The sequence below is a fragment of the Onychostoma macrolepis genome, chromosome 07 (genome assembly GCF_012432095.1).
Source record: "Onychostoma macrolepis isolate SWU-2019 chromosome 07, ASM1243209v1, whole genome shotgun sequence".
NCBI lineage: Eukaryota > Metazoa > Chordata > Actinopteri > Cypriniformes > Cyprinidae > Onychostoma > Onychostoma macrolepis.
The window spans coordinates 14,987,270-15,008,026 of record NC_081161.1 but is presented as its reverse complement, the minus strand read 5'-3'; the positions used below and the strand labels follow the sequence as shown (position 1 = coordinate 15,008,026).

The window sequence follows — 20,757 nt, the reverse complement described above, 5'->3', positions numbered from 1 at the left end:
TGTAAAAAGATATTCTTTGTAAAATGTACACATCAATTTTTAATTGAATTGAAAATGTTTTTATAATTAAATAAATCTAATATTGGATAGACAATGATTTGCTATTAAATGAATACAAAGTAGATATTTTCCAGTTAATACTTTTAGGGCTATGAATACAAGCAAAGATGTACATACATATAAAGCTAAACATTCAGCTTTGCCATAATTTTAAAATATATTAAAATAGAAAACATATATTTTAAATTGTAATAAAATTTCACAATTTTAATGTTTCATTGCATTTTTAATTCAATAAATGCAGCCTTGGCGACCACATAGTGTAGAGAGAGAGAGAAACAGGAAAATGAATTGTGACCTATGAATTTTAATCTACTGCTTCTCTGTAACTGTAGGTCTTTGCTCCCCACCTGTAATTGAAATACGTGTTGTAAAGGGTCTGCGTGTCCTGCTTTCTTGTGTGCAACTGTCTCCTCGTCCCTGCCACTGGGACCAACCTCCATATAGTCACACCCGCCGCCACAACAATGACCTGGAGGTGCAGGTCACAGAGAAGAGCCTAGGCACCTACGTGTGTCTATGTGATGAAATAGGCAGAGATCAGCCACCCTGCCGCAGAGCCGAGTACCAGCTGACCCTTGACAACCCCAGCATGGAGGGGAACGTGGCCACTGCAGGTGGCCGACACTTCCTGGCTTCGCACATCATTTTTTTCGTTGGAGGTTTTGTATTGGGTGGCATCCTGTTGTTTCTAATTTACAAACGGCAAGGTGGCATGAGAGGGGGCGGGCACTCATCATCAACGTTGGAAAAGGGGCAGGACTTGCTTCCCTCTACAGACACACCACAGTCTCCAAGCAGCGCCAGTCTGTTGTCAGAGGCGGTTCCATTAACCGAGAAAAGGAACGGGACACTGAATGGTCACGGACACAATATGCTCCCAGCTGGACACAACAGCAGGCATATTTATTCTAACTCAAGCGGACTGAAACTGCAGGAATCAGCTGTGAACCTAGCAGAGGAGCTGGATGGCAGAGAAAGGGCGGGACCAGATGGGGAGGAAGAGGGGTTGGGGGAGGGGCTACGTGAGATGGAGGAGGAGTTTTCTAAATTGCCTTGTCTAAGAGGAGCACCTCTGGCACAGTGTGAAGAAAGCTCTATCTAAAGACCAGAACACACGTGATTTTTGAGACTAAACTCTGTGAAAGGCTCGCAAACACAGATGGAGGACTGGAAGAGAAGAGGAAAGCAGACAATCAAAGAAACTGATACACATTCCAAATAAACGATTAACATACGCAGTCGCACAAAGAAACACACAAACAAATAAACTGCATTTGTTGGAGGCTCCTCTACTACTCCTGTACATCACTGTCCAGTCCATGCATTCCTGTGTACATAACATGCTGTGTAGATCTGTGTCTATACTGTTTCTGCATGTATTTGTTTAGACGAATGGGCACTTTTGTGTACCATCCTCAAAGCCATGTGCACCCACATGGAAATACACAGTCTGTGCATCTGTGTGTGTGTGTAGATCTTCGTTGCTCGATTTGTTTCCTCTTTGAGGATTCAAAGTCCAAAAGGACTTTCAGAGAAAAATGACCCCTCTATAGCCCAGAGCAGCATAAAGCCAGGAAGAATCTGCTAATTCTGGGCTGATCACTGAAATAAACTAATTTGATTTGTCACCAAAAAGGGCTTTCAAGCATGAAACCCCTCTGTGATTGATGCTTCACAGCAGCAAATAATGAATGAATGATAGAGAGACTGGAAATGTGATTTTTGCCTTACAGATAAAGCGCTTTGAGTACTGCTAATGAAGCTACTGTGGCCTATGGCAGGGCTGGATTGTGGGGTCCCTGCCAGAGAAAGGGACATGAAGGGGCCCTCAGATCATACAGTATGAGCTGACTCCCTGGGCCCCTTGATGTAGGAGAATGATTGACATGGACCACCAAAGAGTGTGCCAAGGGGTCCAGAACTATAGTGCCCCATTTTAAGTGAAGAGAGAAAATGAGTAACACAGCTATTTAGCAGTCTTCTCCTGTATGTCAGACCTGTGAACTGATAGTAGATAGTGAAAATGGGACTTTACTTGACCACTGCAAAGTCAATCAGTCACATTCAGAGCAAGGAAGTTGTTCTTCTCTGGAACGGGCTGGCAGTGTTTTGTGGTGTCACGAGAAGAAGTCAAACCACTGCCATCCATATAGGGACCAGATGTAGCATGTTTTGTTTCTAATAATCTGCACAAAGGACCCCAAGATGATGGATGTCACTTTATAAGTTTAGCATGAATGCCTATTGAAACTACAAGGAAATCTTCGAAATGGAAATGAAGAGTGAATGATTGATACATACATAATTATTGATTGTTTTGAGTTTCCCTTTAAGGACAGAGAATGTGCCTCATTTGAAGGTATATTTATCCCCAGTAAAGTGCATGATACAAAGTAGCCATGACTACAGAGCTACAGAATTGTAATACAATGATCAGGGGCTACAGGTAACCTAAAGCACTCCCAGTAAAAAAAGTGTGTTCTATTTATGTAGCCACAATGATGTCTGTTTCAGGAGTATGTAAATATCTGTGAATATAAAAGAAAATGAGAGTAAGATCTTTAAAAACTTTTTTTTTTTTTTTAATTCTCTCTTTTCACCACTTGTTGGGTGGGGTCTGGGTGGGAGAAGAGTTGGGTTCTCTCTGCCAGCCTAAATGTTGGACCATATTCAAATGCCATTTCCTGCCATATTCCATTAGAATAACTTGGATCTACTCACATTCTCCATTTATTTATTTTGTATTTTTAAAAAAATATTTGTAACATTGTCAAAGTGACGGTAACACTCTGGATTATGTACAATATATCTTGTCTTCTAAATCTTTGTCAGCACTCAGTAAAATAATGACAACAGGTACATTCAACCCCATAAAGTCCTCATTTAAAAATCCTGATCTTCTTTTGAGGTGATAGTGATAGTTTAAAATAAACCTTCAACCCTCTCAATGTACCATAGTAAATCTGCTGTAGTAAAACTTTGTTTTATGTTAATATTATTGAAAATAACAGATCATTTAGTGTTACATGCTCTTTGTCGTTTATTCTGAATAAAGAAGTATGTTAATTAATGTACAGATATGTTGTATTCTAAGTTTCTATTTTTATAATTTATATATGATGAAATGGACATTTGTGTTTCAAACATTTAATGAAGGTGTTTGTGTGAATGGCTGTATGTGTGAATGCATTGTGTTGCTCTTTGGAATAAAATAAAAACTACCTCTCAAAACAGTGTTTTTTGATCATTTTTAAACAGTTAAAAACTATTGTGGATGTTAACACACACACACGTTTGTTTCTGTGAATTGTGGGGACTTTCCATAGACTTCTATAACTTTTATACTGACCAAACAATATTTTCTATCCCCTAACCCAACCATAACCCTAAACCTACCCCTTACAGAAAACCTGTTTACACTGTTACACTTTCAGAGAAACATCATTTACTATATGTGACCCTGGACCACAAAACCAATCATAAGGGTTGAGAACAAATCAGCTTTCCATTGATGTATGGTTTGTTAGGATATGGCAATATTCGGCCGAGATACAACTATTTGAAAATCTGGAATCTGAGGGTGCAAAAAAAAATAAAAATGAAAAAAAATCGCCTTTAAAGTTGTGCAAATAAAGTTCTTAGCAATGCATATTACTAATCAAAAATTAAGTTTTAATATATTCACGGTAGGACATTTACAAAATATCTTAATGGAACACACTGTAAAAAAAAAAAAGTTGAGCCAACTTAAAATTTCACTTATTTTTGTGGGAGATTCTCACATTCTCACAAAACGACAAGTTAAGCAAACTCAAAAATCTGCTGAAGCTGGTTGCCTTAAAAATTTAAGTCGGCTCAACTTTTTTTTTTTTTTTTTTTACAGTGCATGATCTTTACTTAATGTGCTAATGATTTTTTGCATAAAAGAAAAATCAATAATTTTGACCCATACAATGTATTGTTGGCTATTGCTACAAATATACCCCAGCGACTGGTTTTGTGGTCCAGGGTCACATATTTAATATTTTTTTCCCCTCGTGGGGACCGCAGACCGCAGTCCGGTCCCCACAATGTCAAAAATGTCAGGTTTTACTATCGTGGAGACATTTGGTCCCCACAATGTAGCATAAACAAGTATACACAAACACACACACACACACACACACACACACACAAGTAAGCTATTGTTTGTAGAAGCTTTGTATCGTTTTTCATTTTAAATATCCCAAAATATTTCAAGTTAAAAATATAGATTATTTGCTATCTTATTTCTGTAAAAACAACTTTATAAGTGACAGTGTTCAAGTCATTTGTCTCTGAGATTTCAGTGGTGTACAGTCATAATCTTCTTGGATATTTATAATTAATTATAATATGTTTGCCAAAGATAATGAGATGATGAATATGGGCAAAATGAAAAGCCAGTTGAAGTACTGTTGTTTTTCTTGATGTAACTCATTGGATTGAGGACAAAGTAGCCAATGTTAAATGACATCAGACTGCACACCAGTGTTGTCTCTACGTAAGAGAAGATAAGACAGACGAAAGGAGTCTGTGGATATTATTTTTATTTAATGCTGAATTTTCAAATATGCCTTATGACATCAAAAGGGCCGAGATATATCGATACCATTGAAAGGGCCAGCAGTGCTGCTCTATTAATGTTTTTCGGTATTTTCCTCAGTATCAGGGTTGCTGTCAGCTGACTAACTCTTTTCAGATGTTGAACTGGATTTCATAACGGGGCGGGACCAAATCACTCCGAAACAGAAGAGTGGAGAAAACAAGCCTAAAAGGATTGTTAAACGTTCAAAGTATTTCGTAACAATTGACCTTATTAGGGGATCAGAAAAATGGAAGGTGGGTTTATTTTTTATAATCCTTCGGGTTATTTTCCCGCTTCATTTTGTTAGGAATGTATTGGATACATTTATTTATAGCTACTGCGCAGCTGGATCGAACTGTATATGTCAACTTTATTTTACGATGTTTTTTCTTTTTCTTAAATGTAAGTGTTATAATCGCTTTATAGTCATGAAACTGTCTTCGACAGACGAACCGCAGATCGAATCTGGAGAAGATCGACATCCCGGAGAGGTTCTGCACATTCGCTTTCAGAAAACCCCCAATCAAAAACTCAAATACCTGGAGGCTGAACCCAAAATACTAGGGGTGCGTGAACCTATATCACTTTACACCTGAACTACTGACAGATTTTTGTTTGTTTTGCTTACAACCTGGATGTGAAAATGGCCATTATTCACTACAGAATAACTAATCTTTTTTTTCTTTTTTTTTGGACAAGTAAGGTTTTTAATATTTTTAAAGAGGTTTCTTATGCTAATCAATGCTGCATTTATTTGATCAAAAATACAGAAAAAATGTGGTATTGTGAAATATTACAATTTAAAATAGTTATTTTGTATCTGAATATATTTTAAAATGTATTTTATTCCTGATGCAAAGCTGAATTTTCAGCATCATTACTCCAGTATTCAGTGTATATACAGTATATTTTCATTTACCAAGGATGTGTTAAATTGAAAAAAAAGAAAAAAAAGCAAGTATAGAATCTTATATTGTTAGATATGATTTGTAGGCTATTTTGAATAAATTATTTTCTTTTTAACCTTTTATTCATCAAAGAATCCTGAAAAAGGTATCACAGGTTCCAAAAAAATATTAAGCTGCAGAAATGTTTCCAACATTGATAATAAATCAGCATATTAGAATGATTTCTGAATGATCATGTGACACTGAAGAGTATATTAATATAGAAAATAGTTATTTTAAATTGTAATGATATTTTACAGTATTACTGTTTTTTTCCCCCTTTATTTTTTGATCAGATAAATGCTGCCTAAGTGAGCATAAAAAACATTAAAAAAACCTTACTGATCTAACGAACTTTTGAACGGCAGTGTATATATTTTTTCTAACAATGGTTTAATTACAAATATCATGGTTTAGTAAAAACAACTGTACATTTGTGGTTACAAATGCCATAGGCTAAGATAACTGTCCCTTCTGAAAAAAAATAAATAAAATAAAATAAATAAATAAATAGAAACCATCACAGAAATTCTAATGGTTTCCACTACAAATACCATTGCAAACATTACAAACCATCAACCATTAAAACAGTTTAAAAAACAGTTCCATTAGGATTTAGTGGTTTTAACAAGCTACAAATAGAAGGCAACAAATTACCAGTGCAGACCCACAGGGACCATTACAGTTTCCATTAAAACCAATACTATTCCCGTTATAACCAGTAAAACCATTGCAAATTCTGTGATGGTTTCATTTTTTCTTCTTCCTTTTTTTTTTTGTCTTTTCCCAACAGGGGTGGTTAATGCAGTAAAAGCATGGTTAATTATTGTAAGGGTTTTGTGGTTTATTACAGGTAACGCAAATTGCGTTCGCTGTCTTTTTCACATTTATGGTTGTGGTGTTCTATGTGAATGGCATGGTCATGTATACAGATGCAGCCATGGTCACAGGTGGCACCGCCTCGATGATCGTAAGTAGGCCTACACTTCACATTTAACAATAAGATTTTGTTTATTTTTTTAGTTTGTTTTGTTTATTAGCTGTGTTTCCATCCACCTATTATTATGCAAATTTTGGAATATCATATAAAAACACAAGATGGAAACTCCAAGATGAGCATACATTTTAAAAATTCACATAAAAATGTGCTCAATTGAGTCAGATAATCCAACTAGAAAACATGCACATAAACTATGATTGGAACACTTTTACTAAATAAACTCTTTGATGTGCATCAAAAAAGTCATGTGACTTTGCGTCAACAGATCATGTAATTGATTAACTAAATTAATAGCGCACCACAGTCCCAAGGCAAGTCACTTCACTTGGCAGCCATCTTTGAAACACCTGTTGGTCAGCTATAGACCTTATGTAGCTCCGCCCCTTTTCAGCACTGCACTTCTTGTCTTCTGTGTTCCGTTTGTATTTCCACAGTGCGAACATAAAATCGTACAAATCCGTGAATGAACCGTTCGTTTCAAAAACTTACATTTGTTATGACATTTGCCTCGAACATTGATAACTTTCATTAACTCTACAATAAGATTAATCCACTTCTCCAGCAAATTACTCTTCGACAGTTACGCTACAGAGCTACTGCAAAAACAGAGTGGTTCACATTTTTACTTGCCTGCCAAATTTTTCACTGCATGGCCCCCCACAAACAAACAAATCAATTCTTTTTTTTCATTGTATTTGACCCCTTTAATCTTGCATTCTAATGGATAGGTTTTTGACAGCAAAATTTTAGATTCCAGTGAAATTACACAATTCTCAATTCCAATTGCAATACTGCAGCAAAAACTATTAGCCTAACTAATATAAAGGTATAATATAATATATTAAAACTCTCTATTCTATTTCTTTTCTATACTTGTTTTCTTTTTTTATTTATTATAAAAAACTTGACCCTCTAACACTCTCTATATTTTATCTTCTTGTTTTTCTTTTATTTATTATATAAATAAAAACTTGACTCTCTAACATTAGCACTCTCTATTCTATTCTATATACTTTTCATTTTATTTATTAAAAAAAAAACACTCTCTATTCTATTTCTGTGCATAAAACCTACCGGCATAGTCACAGAAATTGATTGCTTCTATTGCCCTCATTTGTAAGTCACTTTGGATAAAAGTGTCTGCTAAAGCATTAAATATAAATGTACATACGTAATTGTCTTTATTATATATTGTGTTTTTGCTGTTTTGTATATTTGTATATTATTCTTTTTATTAGCTGTGTTTCCATCCACCTATTATTATGCAAATTTTGGAATATCATATAAAACACAAGATGGAAACTCCAAGATGAGCATACATTTTAAAAATTCACATAAAATGTGCTCAATTGAGTCAGATAATCCAACTAGAAAACATGCACATAAACTATGATTGGAACACTTTTACTAAATAAACTCTTTGATGTGCATCAAAAAGTCATGTGACTTTGCGTCAACAGATCATGTAATTGATTAACTAAATTAATAGCGCACCACAGTCCCAAGGCAAGTCACTTCACTTGGCAGCCATCTTTGAAACACCTGTTGGTCAGCTATAGACCTTATGTAGCTCCGCCTTTTCAGCACTGCACTTCTTGTCTTCTGTGTTCCGTTTGTATTTCCACAGTGCGAACATAAAATCGCATAAACCGTGAATGAACCGCTCGTTTCAAAACTTACATTTGTTATGACATTTGCCTCGAACATTGATAACTTTCATTAACTCTACAATAAGATTAATCCACTTCTCCAGCAAATTACTCTTCGACAGTTACGCCACAGAGCTACTGCAAAACAGAGTGGTTCACATTTTTACTTGCCTGCCAAATTTTTCACTGCATGGCCCCCACAAACAAACAAATCAATTCTTTTTTTTCATTGTATTTGACCCTTTAATCTTGCATTCTAATGGATAGGTTTTTGACAGCAAAATTTTAGATTCCAGTGAAATTACACAATTCTCAATTCCAATTGCAATACTGCAGCAAAAACTATTAGCCTAACTAATATAAAGGTATAATATAATATATTAAAACTCTCTATTCTATTTCTTTTCTATACTTGTTTTCTTTTTTTATTTATTATAAAAAACTTGACCCTCTAACACTCTCTATATTTTATCTTCTTGTTTTTCTTTTATTTATTATATAAATAAAAACTTGACTCTCTAACATTAGCACTCTCTATTCTATTCTATATACTTTTCATTTTATTTATTAAAAAAAAAACACTCTCTATTCTATTTCTGTGCATAAAACCTACCGGCATAGTCACAGAAATTGATTGCTTCTATTGCCCTCATTTGTAAGTCACTTTGGATAAAAGTGTCTGCTAAAGCATTAAATATAAATGTACATACGTAATTGTCTTTATTATATATTGTGTTTTTGCTGTTTTGTATATTTGTATATTATTCTTTTTATTATCTGTGTCCTGTCCTGTCGCTGTCATTCTGTTGCACTGTGGAGCTTCTGTCACTATAACAAATTCCTCGTATGTGTAAACATACCTGGCAATAAAGCTCATTCTCATTCTCATAAAGCTCAAACATTACCAAAGACAAGTAAGCACAAAACCAGCACAAATATATGCTACAAAGAGATGAACAGTGCCTGTCTAACAGTAGTAATAAGCTACAGAAATTAAATGATAAAATGTTAAATAACAATGCATAGCCTTCAATGTATAAATGAAATATAGGTTAATCCTTATTAAAGTTACAAAAGTTGTTTTGTTGTTTGAGTAACATTAAGGTGCTGTATGTAATTTTTTGACCATGCTAAATCATAAAAATACCATAATACACAATAACACATGTAAGTTCACAAACTTGTTTCTCTGAAAAACAGTGCTACATCCAGTGTTTTGCACTGTGTCATTCTGCTAACTTACCCAGTAGTATTTCTACACCCCGGGTTGCCAGATGGCAGAAAATGCATAGTACTGCAGCCAAGGAAGCGAGCAAATGAACTGGGTCAGAGATCGCAGATTGTACCCGACCTAAAATATCTCTCTCCCACTTCCTGTCAGTTCTGAACTGTCCTATCGTAATAAAGGCAAAAAATGCAAAAATAAATATTTTTTTAAGATGGCGTTGGCCACCCCACTCAAAACTGCTGCTTCAGTCTCTTTTCTTGACAAGAATTGTCAGAACAGGCGCTAGCCAAACAAGTGCGGAAATGGTACAGGTGACGAGGAGCTTCAGTAGAACAAAAATGAACTGCGGTCATGTTGCTGAAGGGCACATGTAAATATGACATTTATTATAATGGGATTATGTGAAGATTGTTTTAAGTTCACTGGAAATAGAAGTTGTTATTTTTTAAGACTAATAAATGTTAAAATTGATAGCTCTCAATTAGACTGTAATGCTTAATGGCTATATAATAAAATATTTCCTAGAGACATCAGTAGCATTTGTATCAGTGATATTGTCCTTCAGTAATAAAAAAAAGATGCCATTAAACAAATATTAAAATATACTATCTTTATGTTTTTTCTACATTCATTTGAAGAATGAAAAGTACATTTAAAAACTTGGGATTAATTGGCTCAATGTAAGGCACTTCACATTTCATTGTCAATTGCACTCATTCCTGAATTTTGTTTGTATTTGTTTCTGTTCTGTATCTGTAGACATCAGCTGTCTTTCACAAGGCCCCCTGGCCATTGATCAATCCTGATTGTCAAGCCCTGTAGATAGAGTGCTGCAGTGCTGATGTATTACTGTAGGATAACCCAGAAGTTAGCATCATCCTATCGCCCTCATAAAACCCATTAGAATTGTTCCATTGTCTTTTGGATGCATGCAGAAAATAAGCTCTGTGACCAACAAAGTTTATGATTCTTATACGTTTTCTTCTTCAAGATAATCTTCGAAAATAAACACAGATTTTATACATTTTGAAGGCTACATAGAATCGCCACAAGCAAAAAACTAAACATAGTCTAAAAAATACAACACAATCACATATTATAGAGATGTGCTTTTCTAAATCACGTCAAATACAGCAGATCAGTCAGTCAGTAGATCCATTCTGAAATCTTAATATGTTCAATAAGTGAGAACCGTAGAGGGCTGAAATCTAAATTATTTCTGAAGGTACTGCGTATTATATGTCTTGATCTTCCCCTTTTATAGATCATTATTGCAGGAAGTCTGGCAATAGCTGCACAGAACCTTCACCTCCCAACTGTAAGTTTTCAAGACACATGTATTAGTCATAAGGCATTTATTGCATATTTGTGCATTTAAAACTACTATAATTTAATAAGGAGAAATTACCTTTCGGTCACCATACATAACCTGTAACTTTGTGTGTTTTTGTTTCAGCTAAAGGCTTGTTTAGGAATGCAAGTGGTGGCCTGTATAGCCTCTGTGATCTCCATATTCATGCACTTAAGTATTTTCCCTGCCATATATCACTGTTGGGTGCATGAAATAGAGTCCTCCCAAAAGACAACATGCAAAAATTTAAGCGTGAGTCAGAAACACGTTTACCGTAACAATTCTGATATGCCAATATAACAATGAACCGATTTCAACTGAATAATGACTGTTTACTATTGTTGTTTTTGGGGGAGAATTGAGTTCTGTTTGCAACAATTAATCATTATTTTCCTGTTTATCGCTGTCAAGTTGTATTGTATAAAGTACAATGCTGTATAAATAAAGGCTATTTGACTTGAAGTAAATAATGTGACAAAATTGTAAGATCTGAACAGTGTTTCTCTTAATCCACACTTCATGATTCAATCAAGATATTAAAGGATTAAAAACATGTCAAAATGAGAACTGACACGTCAAATATTGCTGTCTTTTTGATGTTTTACCCACAGACTGGCTTTGGAAATTACCTGGGATTACAAAAGCTTGTGATAGCAGTCCAGATTGCCCTTTCTGCCACTTTAGCTGCATACTGCTGCAAGGTCATTCAGTGCTGCTCTCCAGTGTCTAGTGTGGTAAGAACCCATGTAAACTGTTATGCTATAAAATGCTGTTTTGGAGGATGTGGCAACAACTCAGTCTGTTTGTACTCTCTTTCAGCCAGTAATCACGGTTAATGGACCTCCAGATCCTCAGTGAGGACAATTTTAGTGATGAGCTGTTCAGAGCCAGGAGCAATATATATAGACATCTATATAACAACAGCTGTTCGTTCAACATGTGTATCAAAATTGAATGATCAGTTTTATACATTTTTAGGTATATCTATGAATTATTGTGAATTTAAACTCAATATTTTATATTACACATTTAGTTTAACAACATGTTTCTAATATTCCATCACATTTAATCATGTGATTTGTATTAAATTTCTTTTACATAATCTAAATAGTGGGCACAACCAGTGTAGTCTCTGTGCTGCAGTGTATCATTTCTGTCCAACCCGTGGCACTGAACAGTTTTGCAAATATGACAATGACTGAGAACTGCTATAATGACTGTTCTCAAACATCCCACATTGTTTGCACATAAAGTCCCACCTCAAACTCACTCTATTGACTGGTGAAGCACTCAATTAAATAGAGCAATGTTGAAAATGCTACTGAGCTGCAATGTTTACATTTTTCAAGGAATTCAGCCAGTATTCATTGCAGCAACAGTCATCCTCACTGTTTCTAGATTCTTTCTAATGGCCATCTGTTTCCATCCTGTTTAAACGTGCAAACAGAAAATTTGTTAGTAAGTCAACATTACAACCAAATTGCACCAACAAGGAATAGGACAACAATAATGCTTCACAAAAAAACACTAAAACAAAGAACACTGATTTATTGTTCAATAAATATCCACACATAATTTCAGATACAAAATCATCACATTTATTTAAAACCACAGTTGTTTTAAAAACACACTATCCAGTCATTATTCTTGTCTTAACTGAACTTACTTGATGTTCAAACATGTATTACTGTGGAATTAAAATATTTTTGATCTTATTTTAAAATATGTCTGAAGACTCATCTTATTCTGTATATCCTCTTAGGCCTTGGTCTTAATGAGCGGTCAGTCTGTCAGGTCAGACACTGCAATCCAATGAATACTTCTTAAAACAGAAACAGCATGACACGGCCTTCACAACTGTAGTTCATCTGTCCAATGACTCTGTTTAAATGAATAAAAACAGTTATTTTATGTCATAACATAACTGAGACATCAGTTCTTAAACTCGTCTTGCTAAAAGCTGCACCTTTCTCTGACTCTGACTTTTTTTTTTTAACTTTAGCTGCACCACTATCTACATGCATCTTTGTGAAATACAAAAATCCTCTAATAACTATCTGGTGTAAATAGATGTTAAGATTTAAATGAATGAATCATATCAAAGCCAACCTGAGATGAGGATGAGGAAATTTCTTCCAAATCTCCATAACAGCCATTTTTATGGCGTATCAAACTCCCCCACAGCACCGAGTGATGACAGCCAGGACACTTTCCCTCCACAGGAAGTAGGTGGGAAGGGTCTGCTTTCAGAAAGTGTTTAGCCAAGCAAATCAGATGACTAACCATTTGACAGGAAGGGTGGAAACAAGATAGTCTATCCATAGCCTAAAATCGCAAAAAAGAAAAAAGAAAAAGCAAAACCCAAAACAATTGAGGCTCAGTTACTGCAATGTCTTGAGCTGGTTTTGCGAAACTACTTTGAAAGCAGAGTGGAACTAACCTTAACAAACACCCCACAGAACACACACCGCTCCACCTGTCTCTCATCTTGTTGAAACTCCTGCTGGGGTTTCGTCTTAGCGCGAACACAGCCAAATGTTAGAGGAATGTGTAGAGGAGGCTGCAGTTCCGGAGAAAAGTCCATTCGGTACTCCTGCTTTAACCAGCGCACAGTGAGGGGAAGTCGACTCCACGGGGCCACTCGCAGCATGTTTGACACTACACGCCAATGGAATTGCAAACTGGACTCTTTACGGCTGCGCCGGGCAACATGGGACAGTCGGCGAGAAATGTGTGGATGTTGCCAAGCCCACTCAAACTAACGGATGAAAGACAAACAGAACACAAGTAAAACAAAGACCAAATGAATATTTCCACCTCACAATTTTAATTATTGTAATAAGTCTGGATGTTTTACTGTTGAATTTATCATTTTCATTATCTTTTTATCATTCTTATGTGACCCTGGACCACATAACCAGCCACAAGTGGCATGGTTATATTTGTAGCAATAGCCAAAAATACATTGTATGGGTCAAAATTATCGATTTTCATTAGGATATTAAGTAAAGATCCATAATGTTCCATGAAGATATTTGTAAATTTCCTACAGTAAATATATTAAAACTTAATTTCTGATTAGTAATATGCATTGCTAAGAACTTCATTTGGACAGGTTTAAAGGCAATTTTCTCAATATTTTTTTTTTCCCTTACCTTATCAGAGCAGGGATGGATAAATATAGAACTTTTTAAGCATCAGTGCAGAGGCTATTTTTCTTTCTTTCTGTGTTTGAATATGAGTGACATGCATGGGCAAGTTTACATATGAACACAATTTCCCGCGAAATCCGATCCGACAGAAATATCATTATTATACTTTTTTAAAGTGTATTTGGGTAAAGATTTTTTCTGCACTCTCGCTAATTAATTAATTTCCCCGTACAAAGGGGAAATGAAAGACAAGATATAACACAAACAGAAACGTGTATTTACCCGAAGAGCTGCAATATCAGATGGAAAGCCATGAATGATAAGAACCATCTCCCTTAAAATGAAAAAAGGAACATTTACCACAAAAGGCCATCAGAGTTTCTGTTTAGAGATCTGATCGTAATATGTCCACCATATGAAATGTTCAGCTGATATCTCACCATGGTCCTCTGCCACTTGTTCTCTTGGCTCCTCCTCGGTGCCGTCCAGCATTGTGTTGACCTATACGGCGCTCTGGGTTCACAGTGAAGCCAATATATATTCGACCCTTAAATTTCGGGTTAGTACAGTACAGCATATACACGCCATAGAAACTCTCCACCTCTACCACCATCCTATTTGCTGCAGTCGCTCAAACACCTTTGCAGAGGGAGGGCTAGTAAGATGTGAAGACTTTCCTGTCTTTCTCATAAATGTCATATCACAAATGTCTGTTCATATCACTGCAGTCTTTGGCAATATTCAACAACATCAAGACCTTCATCTCAAGCGATATTGCTATATCCTATAATATAACTCTGTATTTTAAAATCAATAAATATGATATCCTATTAAAGACTAAAATGAATAGCATCTGTCCTGTATCTTCTAAGTTCTACTGAACTGAATCAAAACATTTGCCTTATTCGTTTCAAACTAGCCCGTTAAGTATGGCCGGGTATGGCCTGAGCAAATACACGATACAGGAGTCACTTAGTAAGCGTATAAAAATAATGAGTTAAAATAGTTTGCCATAATCCCCGTTATTAAGAAATACGATTTTGACCATCTATATTGATTTAACTTGATCTGATCATCTGCAATTAGATAATGTGGCTTTTTCGATCGAGCAAATAAAGAGAACACCGATAACATCAAGGACCCCAAATTCTTTGATTTTATTGGTCAGTTTTCATGCGTTTGGTAAAGGGATTGGCCATTACTGTCTTCTAGAGGCGTGGCCTCTGTAATATTCCAAATCCAATTGGATGTTTTTAGTACTTTCCTCCTCCTTTCTAAGGCATACCGGTAGTTCCTAGATAATTAGAAGACAACAACAACGCTGTCTACTGTATGTTAAAATCACTAATCTAAGCGTTTATATAACCGTCATCGTCACCAAAGCTTATACTATATTTTGGGAAATATGTCAGTCAACCCAGATTTGCTTCGTGAAAAACTGACTGCGGAGATTGGTGCGATACACGTGGTATGTAACATGCACAGCCAGATGGTTAGAAATAATACATTAGAAATAATACATTTTACGTGTGTGTGAATGAAACAGACAGCAGTTGCTCTTCCTATTTCAGCCGTTAACTCACGAAAATACATACACTTGGTTCCTTGTTTTTCTTTCAGGATGTAGAAGACACGTCTCCAAATAGATGTGCGGCCAGTTTTAAAGTTCTTGTAGTATCTCCTCAGTTTGAAGGGAAACCATTGTTGCAGAGACACAGGCGAGTTGCTTCTTTTTCACAAGATTCCTTTTATGTTCTGTAATGGGATACAAAAGTTTAAGCCACTTCTGTTTTGCACCCCCTTTCTTATTACTATTATTTATTTTAAATTTGAAGTTATAAGAATGACAATTTCAGTTTGAACATCAAGCGCTTTAATGACAGCAGCAGTCAAGGTGCATCAACTCCACAAGTTAAAATCTGATGATCATAATTTAAGAATAATCCAGTCTTGTGTTTCCATGGAAGGGCATCTGATTTCTTGTAAAAAGGTCGCAAATGATACACAAGATACTGATATTAGTGAACCAGAGATGGCACAGAATCTTATTTCTTATTCATTTATGCTGCACTCTTACTTTTGTATGAAAAAAAAAATTATTGATATTCAAGTTTTGTTTTAATCCAATTTCCAGTGTGCTTTTTGGACCTCACTTTATCAAGGTTAACATTAATGAAAACAGAAAATTAATGAAGATGTTTTCTTTGACTGAAACTCTGCAATAAGAAAACTAGCTAAAAAAAACTATAACTATAAAAATAATAATTCCAAACTATAATTGCACTGCTCTGTTTTATACTCTTAGAAAAAATGACATGTTTCATGTGTGCACAATTAATGCCTGCCTTTTAATTTATTAATGAACAAATGTCTAAATCACTGACTTTTATCTTTCAAGTTGACAGACAGAATTGTGATCTGTTAAACTCCATATAACAACATATATACTGGTAGTTGTATATGTAAGAACAGTTTGTTTATATTGACATTTGTTGATATTTACATAAATAAATGTTGCCCTTGTTACGTTAATCGCTCAGTGCTTTTACTGTCATGTGATAAGCAGGTAGCTTTTCATATCAGTATTGGATATTGCCATTTAAGAGAAAATTGTGATGCTGTCTCATCTCAGTCAAATATGAAACACCTGAAGATGGTAGGAAAAAATGTTGTTTGATGGAATCGATGATGCAGTGTAGAGTGCCGTGAAAAAGGTAATCTGCAGCTGAGAGAGTCCCAGCTGGCTCAGAGTGTTTCAGACACAGACGCAGATGTGCGGACTTAGCAGAGCCTTTTTATAGGGCCAAGTCATGTGGAAGTGTATTGTCTTTAGAGAGGATAGAGCTGTGGAGGCAAGCTGTGAGGAGCAGGCATGCTGGGAACAATAGACTTACTGACCTCATGTAATGTTTTTATAAATATCTGTGTTTATGTTTATTTAGGATGGTGAATAATTGCCTTGCCGAGGAACTGAAAGAGATCCATGCATTTGAGCAGAAAACATTGACACCAGAACAGTGGGAGAAGCAGAAAGCACAGTGACACACACACACACACACACACACACACACACACACACACACACACACACACACAAAACTCATTAATGCAGCCATCAAATAAAACAGCAGTAACTTTTTTTTTTTTTTGATATTTCCATCTTTCCTTCCAAAGTATAATAATACCAATGTAATAAAAACCAGTTGACTTGATTTTATGAAGTAATTATGCTTCAGATTTAACTGTCACTAATGCATAACATCTTGTGCAAATAATTGAAATATGTTATGAGCTATATAAGGGATCTTTGAAATTGTAGTATGCTGACAATAAAGAATATTTCTGGATGGAACTTTTAGTTTGTAGCCAGTTTGTTATTGTGGGACTTATTTAATTTATGTATTTTTGGAGTGAGAGCTGCCAAAAAGTTTGAAAGATGGGTCAGCCAAAATGTTTTAATAAAAATATGGCAACTAATAAAACATTCAGTACTGTAACTTTTTTTTTTTTTTCAAAAACCCATGCAAATTTTAAATTTATTTTATTTAATTTTATTTATTTTAATCTCAGTTTAGTTGGAATTACCCACAAAACAGATAAATATATAAATACATTATACTTTGGTGATGTCATTGTTGGTGAATGTTAGTATTCAATCCCAGAATCTGTTATAGTGATGTTCTCAAATAATACTCCCACAGTGAACCAATGACACAATGAGCATGATATTCAACTTACAACTGACATTTCAGTATGCTCTTCCCACAAAGAAAAACTGTTAGTCCCCATCCAACTTTTACATTATCAAAAAGTACAGAATGAATATTTTTCAAAACATGCTCTTTTTGTTCCACAGCAAAGAAAGTCATTTGGAGTTCATAAAAATAACATTAGGATGACAGGTTTTTCTATTCAGGTGCATTATCCTGAGGCTTCTTGTGTTGCTGTTTCATTCATTCCAGATTTCCAGATTGTCAGACAAATTCCTCACTGGCACCTTTGAGAACCAATGACAAAGGGTGATTATTGCAACGATTAACCTTTGAAGTTCATGATATCAAAGTCTTAGAATATCCAGCCAATTGCTGCAGAATACAAATGCTTTCCAAACAGAAATAATATGCTTCAGTTAAGATGCCAACCTGTCATTGATTCAGGAATAGACATAACATCATATGTTCAGACAGACATAAAGTGATTAATAACAGCATTGTGAAAGCAAATGTTTTATTCATGAAGCTAAAAGCATGCAAGATGTATGCGGAAGCTGAGAGTGCAGACGTCTAGGGCTGGGCGGTATATCGAGCAATACCGTTAATATCGATATACAGTACACTCTTAAAAATAAAGGTGCTTCACGATGTCATAGAACAGTGTTTCTCAACCCTGGTCCTGGGCGCCCCCCAACACTGCACATTTTGTATGTCTCCTTTATCTGACACACCCATTTCAGGTCCTGGAGTTTCTTCTAATGAGCTCATGAGTTAAATCAGGTGTGTTTGATTAGGGAGACACACAAAATGTGCAGTGTTGGGGGGCGCCCAGGACCAGGGTTGAAAAACACTGCCTTAGAAGAACCTTTTTGTCTAAATGGTTCCATAAAGAACCTTTAACATCCGAAGACACTTTCTGTTTCACAAAAGGTTCTTTGTGGCGAATAAGGTTCTTCAGATTATAAAAACGTAAACAAGAGATGATTCTTCAAAGAACCTTCCCTTGCTAGCTTGTACTTATTTGAACAATGCCTGAGACTTGGTGTTGTGAGCACTTCCTGTCTGATTGCCTCTTCAAGATGAATCGCTTTATGTATTCCCCAATTGTAAGTCACTTTGGATAAAAGCGTCTGCAAAATGACTAAATGTACATGCTTACATTCGCTATTTGTTTAAGTCAAATACAAAATACCGAGATATATACCGTAATCAGGCAAAAAAAGCTATGAATTTTTGCTCATATCGCCCAGCCCTGCAGACGGCCCTCCTGCTGTTTGACATAAAGACACCAAGCTCCAGCAGGCATTCAGTGCTGTCTCACACAAACACTTAGGCTACATGTGTGTGACAGTAGTATTATAGTGAAATCACTATTTATTTTAAGGCTAAATTAATTAACATGCTGTTCTGTCACTAAGTGCAGAGAAAAGCGATTTGAGTGCATGACAATAAATGTAAATCAAATGTGTCTGCAGTGTAAATCAGCATGTGCAGGTTTGTCCTTAACACAATATATTTTATACACAAGCAGATAATGGATGTGGAATCACAAATCTCTCTCAAAACCTCACAAAATGTAATTATATCAGCACTTAACACCAACAAAATGGTACAAAGACTGCCACTGTGGTGGGACCCTTTCAAAATCTTCTAATCTATGTACATTTTAGGTATTAATATGTATCTTTAAGATACTAGTATGCACCCTTTAGTCCAGGGTACATAAGGAACAAAAGTAAAGGGCAGGGGAGGCCAGCATATGTCCTGGAGAGCCACAATCCAAACTTGATAAAAGCTCACCTGCCTGTAGCTTTCTAGTAACCCTTAGACCATCCCTGCGTCCCAATGTGCATATATCCACCCTATCTGCCCTAAATAGTATTGAAAATGACTAATATCGCATATATATTAATATCTATTTAGAGTTTGGAGTGAAACTCTGCCAGACTGTGGCATTCCAGGGCCAAAGTTTGCCACCCCTGGTGTAGGATATGGTCTTAATGACAGCTTCTTTGCCCTGAGAATATGAATACATTACAGTGTTACATTACTCCCTACATTTGAATGGGGTACAAAGATACATACTGTAAGACACTGGAAATGTATTTTTGTAAGGTGCATGCTATTGAATGGTATACAATTGGTTATGAAGACAAACATTCTAGCCCTAGCAGGTAGGGCCACATGTATCCTCCAGAGTTTATATGCGTTTATTGCATTAATGTCTAAAACATGATATAAACTGTTTGACTCTTGTTTTCTTCAGTTGCTGTCTGTAGCGTCTGATGTCTTCACGCACCATGAATTATGTTGAGACAGCTATTCTCTAGGTAATGTCTTATTATCATAAGGGTATCAAGGGCACCATCGCTGTTACACTCTGCAGCAGATACACAATACATTTAAATTAGTGCTGTCAAACATCCAAAATAAAAGTTTTCGTTTGCATAATGTATGTGTGTGTTCTGTGTATATTTATTATGCATATATAAATACACACACATACAGCATAAATTTAGAAAATATTTACATGTATTTACTGTCTATATTTATATTCATATAATTTATATTATAAATAAATATATTTAATATATATATTTTTTCTGAAATATACACATGCATGTGTGTGTATTTATTTATATGCACATAATAAATACGAGTTGGTTCTTTTCCTGAATGAAGGCATGCAAAAGTGTCATGAACAGCCAGATCCAGCAGCTTTTTACTGGTGGGTGTGAGGGATGGTATCCTATATATATAAAGACACATTTATAAAATAAATAAATTACAGCATGAGCTAACTAAAAAGCAAAACTATATCTGAGCACTTTTTTATTTATTTATTTATTTTTTGCTATAAATTGTATTTAAAAGGTCTTAATATTTAGTATTTAAAATAGAAAGCAATTGCTCCTGTCTTCAGTGTCACATGATCCTTCATATGCTGACTTGGTGTGCAAGAAACATTTATTCTTATTATCAGTGTTAAAAAAAGTTGTGCTGCTTATTATTGTTGTGGAAACCATAATGTATATATATTTTTGTTCT

The 20,757-nt window shown here is 35.3% G+C and overlaps 4 protein-coding genes across 7 annotated transcripts in view; 3 read left to right on the top strand and 1 right to left on the bottom strand.

The window, feature by feature from the left end:
• The window catches only part of sema4f (sema domain, immunoglobulin domain (Ig), transmembrane domain (TM) and short cytoplasmic domain, (semaphorin) 4F), a 64,874-nt gene extending 61,586 nt beyond the window's left edge, over nt 1-3,288 (top strand). For all 3 annotated transcript variants that reach the window (XM_058783565.1, XM_058783564.1, XM_058783566.1), the window contains one exon: nt 396-3,288. In XM_058783565.1, the coding sequence (XP_058639548.1) occupies nt 396-1,165 (770 nt within the window). In that variant the 3' untranslated portion in view covers nt 1,166-3,288. The remainder of the gene's footprint in view (nt 1-395) is intronic.
• Nucleotides 3,289-4,773: 1,485 nt separating this feature from the next.
• On the top strand, nt 4,774-11,803 carry LOC131545012 (uncharacterized). Of its 2 annotated transcripts, none has more exons than XM_058783608.1 (7): nt 4,774-4,923; nt 5,117-5,235; nt 6,470-6,586; nt 10,758-10,811; nt 10,950-11,096; nt 11,456-11,578; nt 11,664-11,803. In XM_058783608.1, exons 1-7 carry the CDS (start codon nt 4,917-4,919, stop codon nt 11,700-11,702), a joined length of 606 nt encoding a protein of 201 aa, XP_058639591.1. In that variant the 5' UTR covers nt 4,774-4,916; the 3' UTR covers nt 11,703-11,803. The 2 variants fall into 2 exon arrangements, with proteins under 2 accessions (XP_058639591.1, XP_058639590.1); XM_058783607.1 differs by having other exon boundaries at nt 4,780-4,923; nt 5,096-5,235.
• Nucleotides 11,804-12,588: 785 nt separating this feature from the next.
• Nucleotides 12,589-15,080, bottom strand: slx1b (SLX1 homolog B, structure-specific endonuclease subunit). Its single transcript, XM_058783606.1, has 5 exons — nt 14,437-15,080; nt 14,279-14,330; nt 13,285-13,602; nt 12,954-13,169; nt 12,589-12,725 (listed from the first exon to the last, which is right to left on the bottom strand). The coding sequence occupies exons 1-5, from the start codon at nt 14,607-14,609 to the stop codon at nt 12,696-12,698; spliced, it is 789 nt and encodes a 262-aa protein (XP_058639589.1). The 5' UTR covers nt 14,610-15,080; the 3' UTR covers nt 12,589-12,695.
• Nucleotides 15,081-15,258: 178 nt separating this feature from the next.
• Nucleotides 15,259-17,401, top strand: zgc:112271 (uncharacterized protein LOC553698 homolog). The gene is made up of 3 exons (XM_058782601.1): nt 15,259-15,464; nt 15,617-15,714; nt 16,939-17,401. Exons 1-3 carry the CDS (start codon nt 15,402-15,404, stop codon nt 17,036-17,038), a joined length of 261 nt encoding a protein of 86 aa, XP_058638584.1. The 5' UTR covers nt 15,259-15,401; the 3' UTR covers nt 17,039-17,401.
• The last annotated feature ends 3,356 nt before the right edge of the window (nt 17,402-20,757 follow it).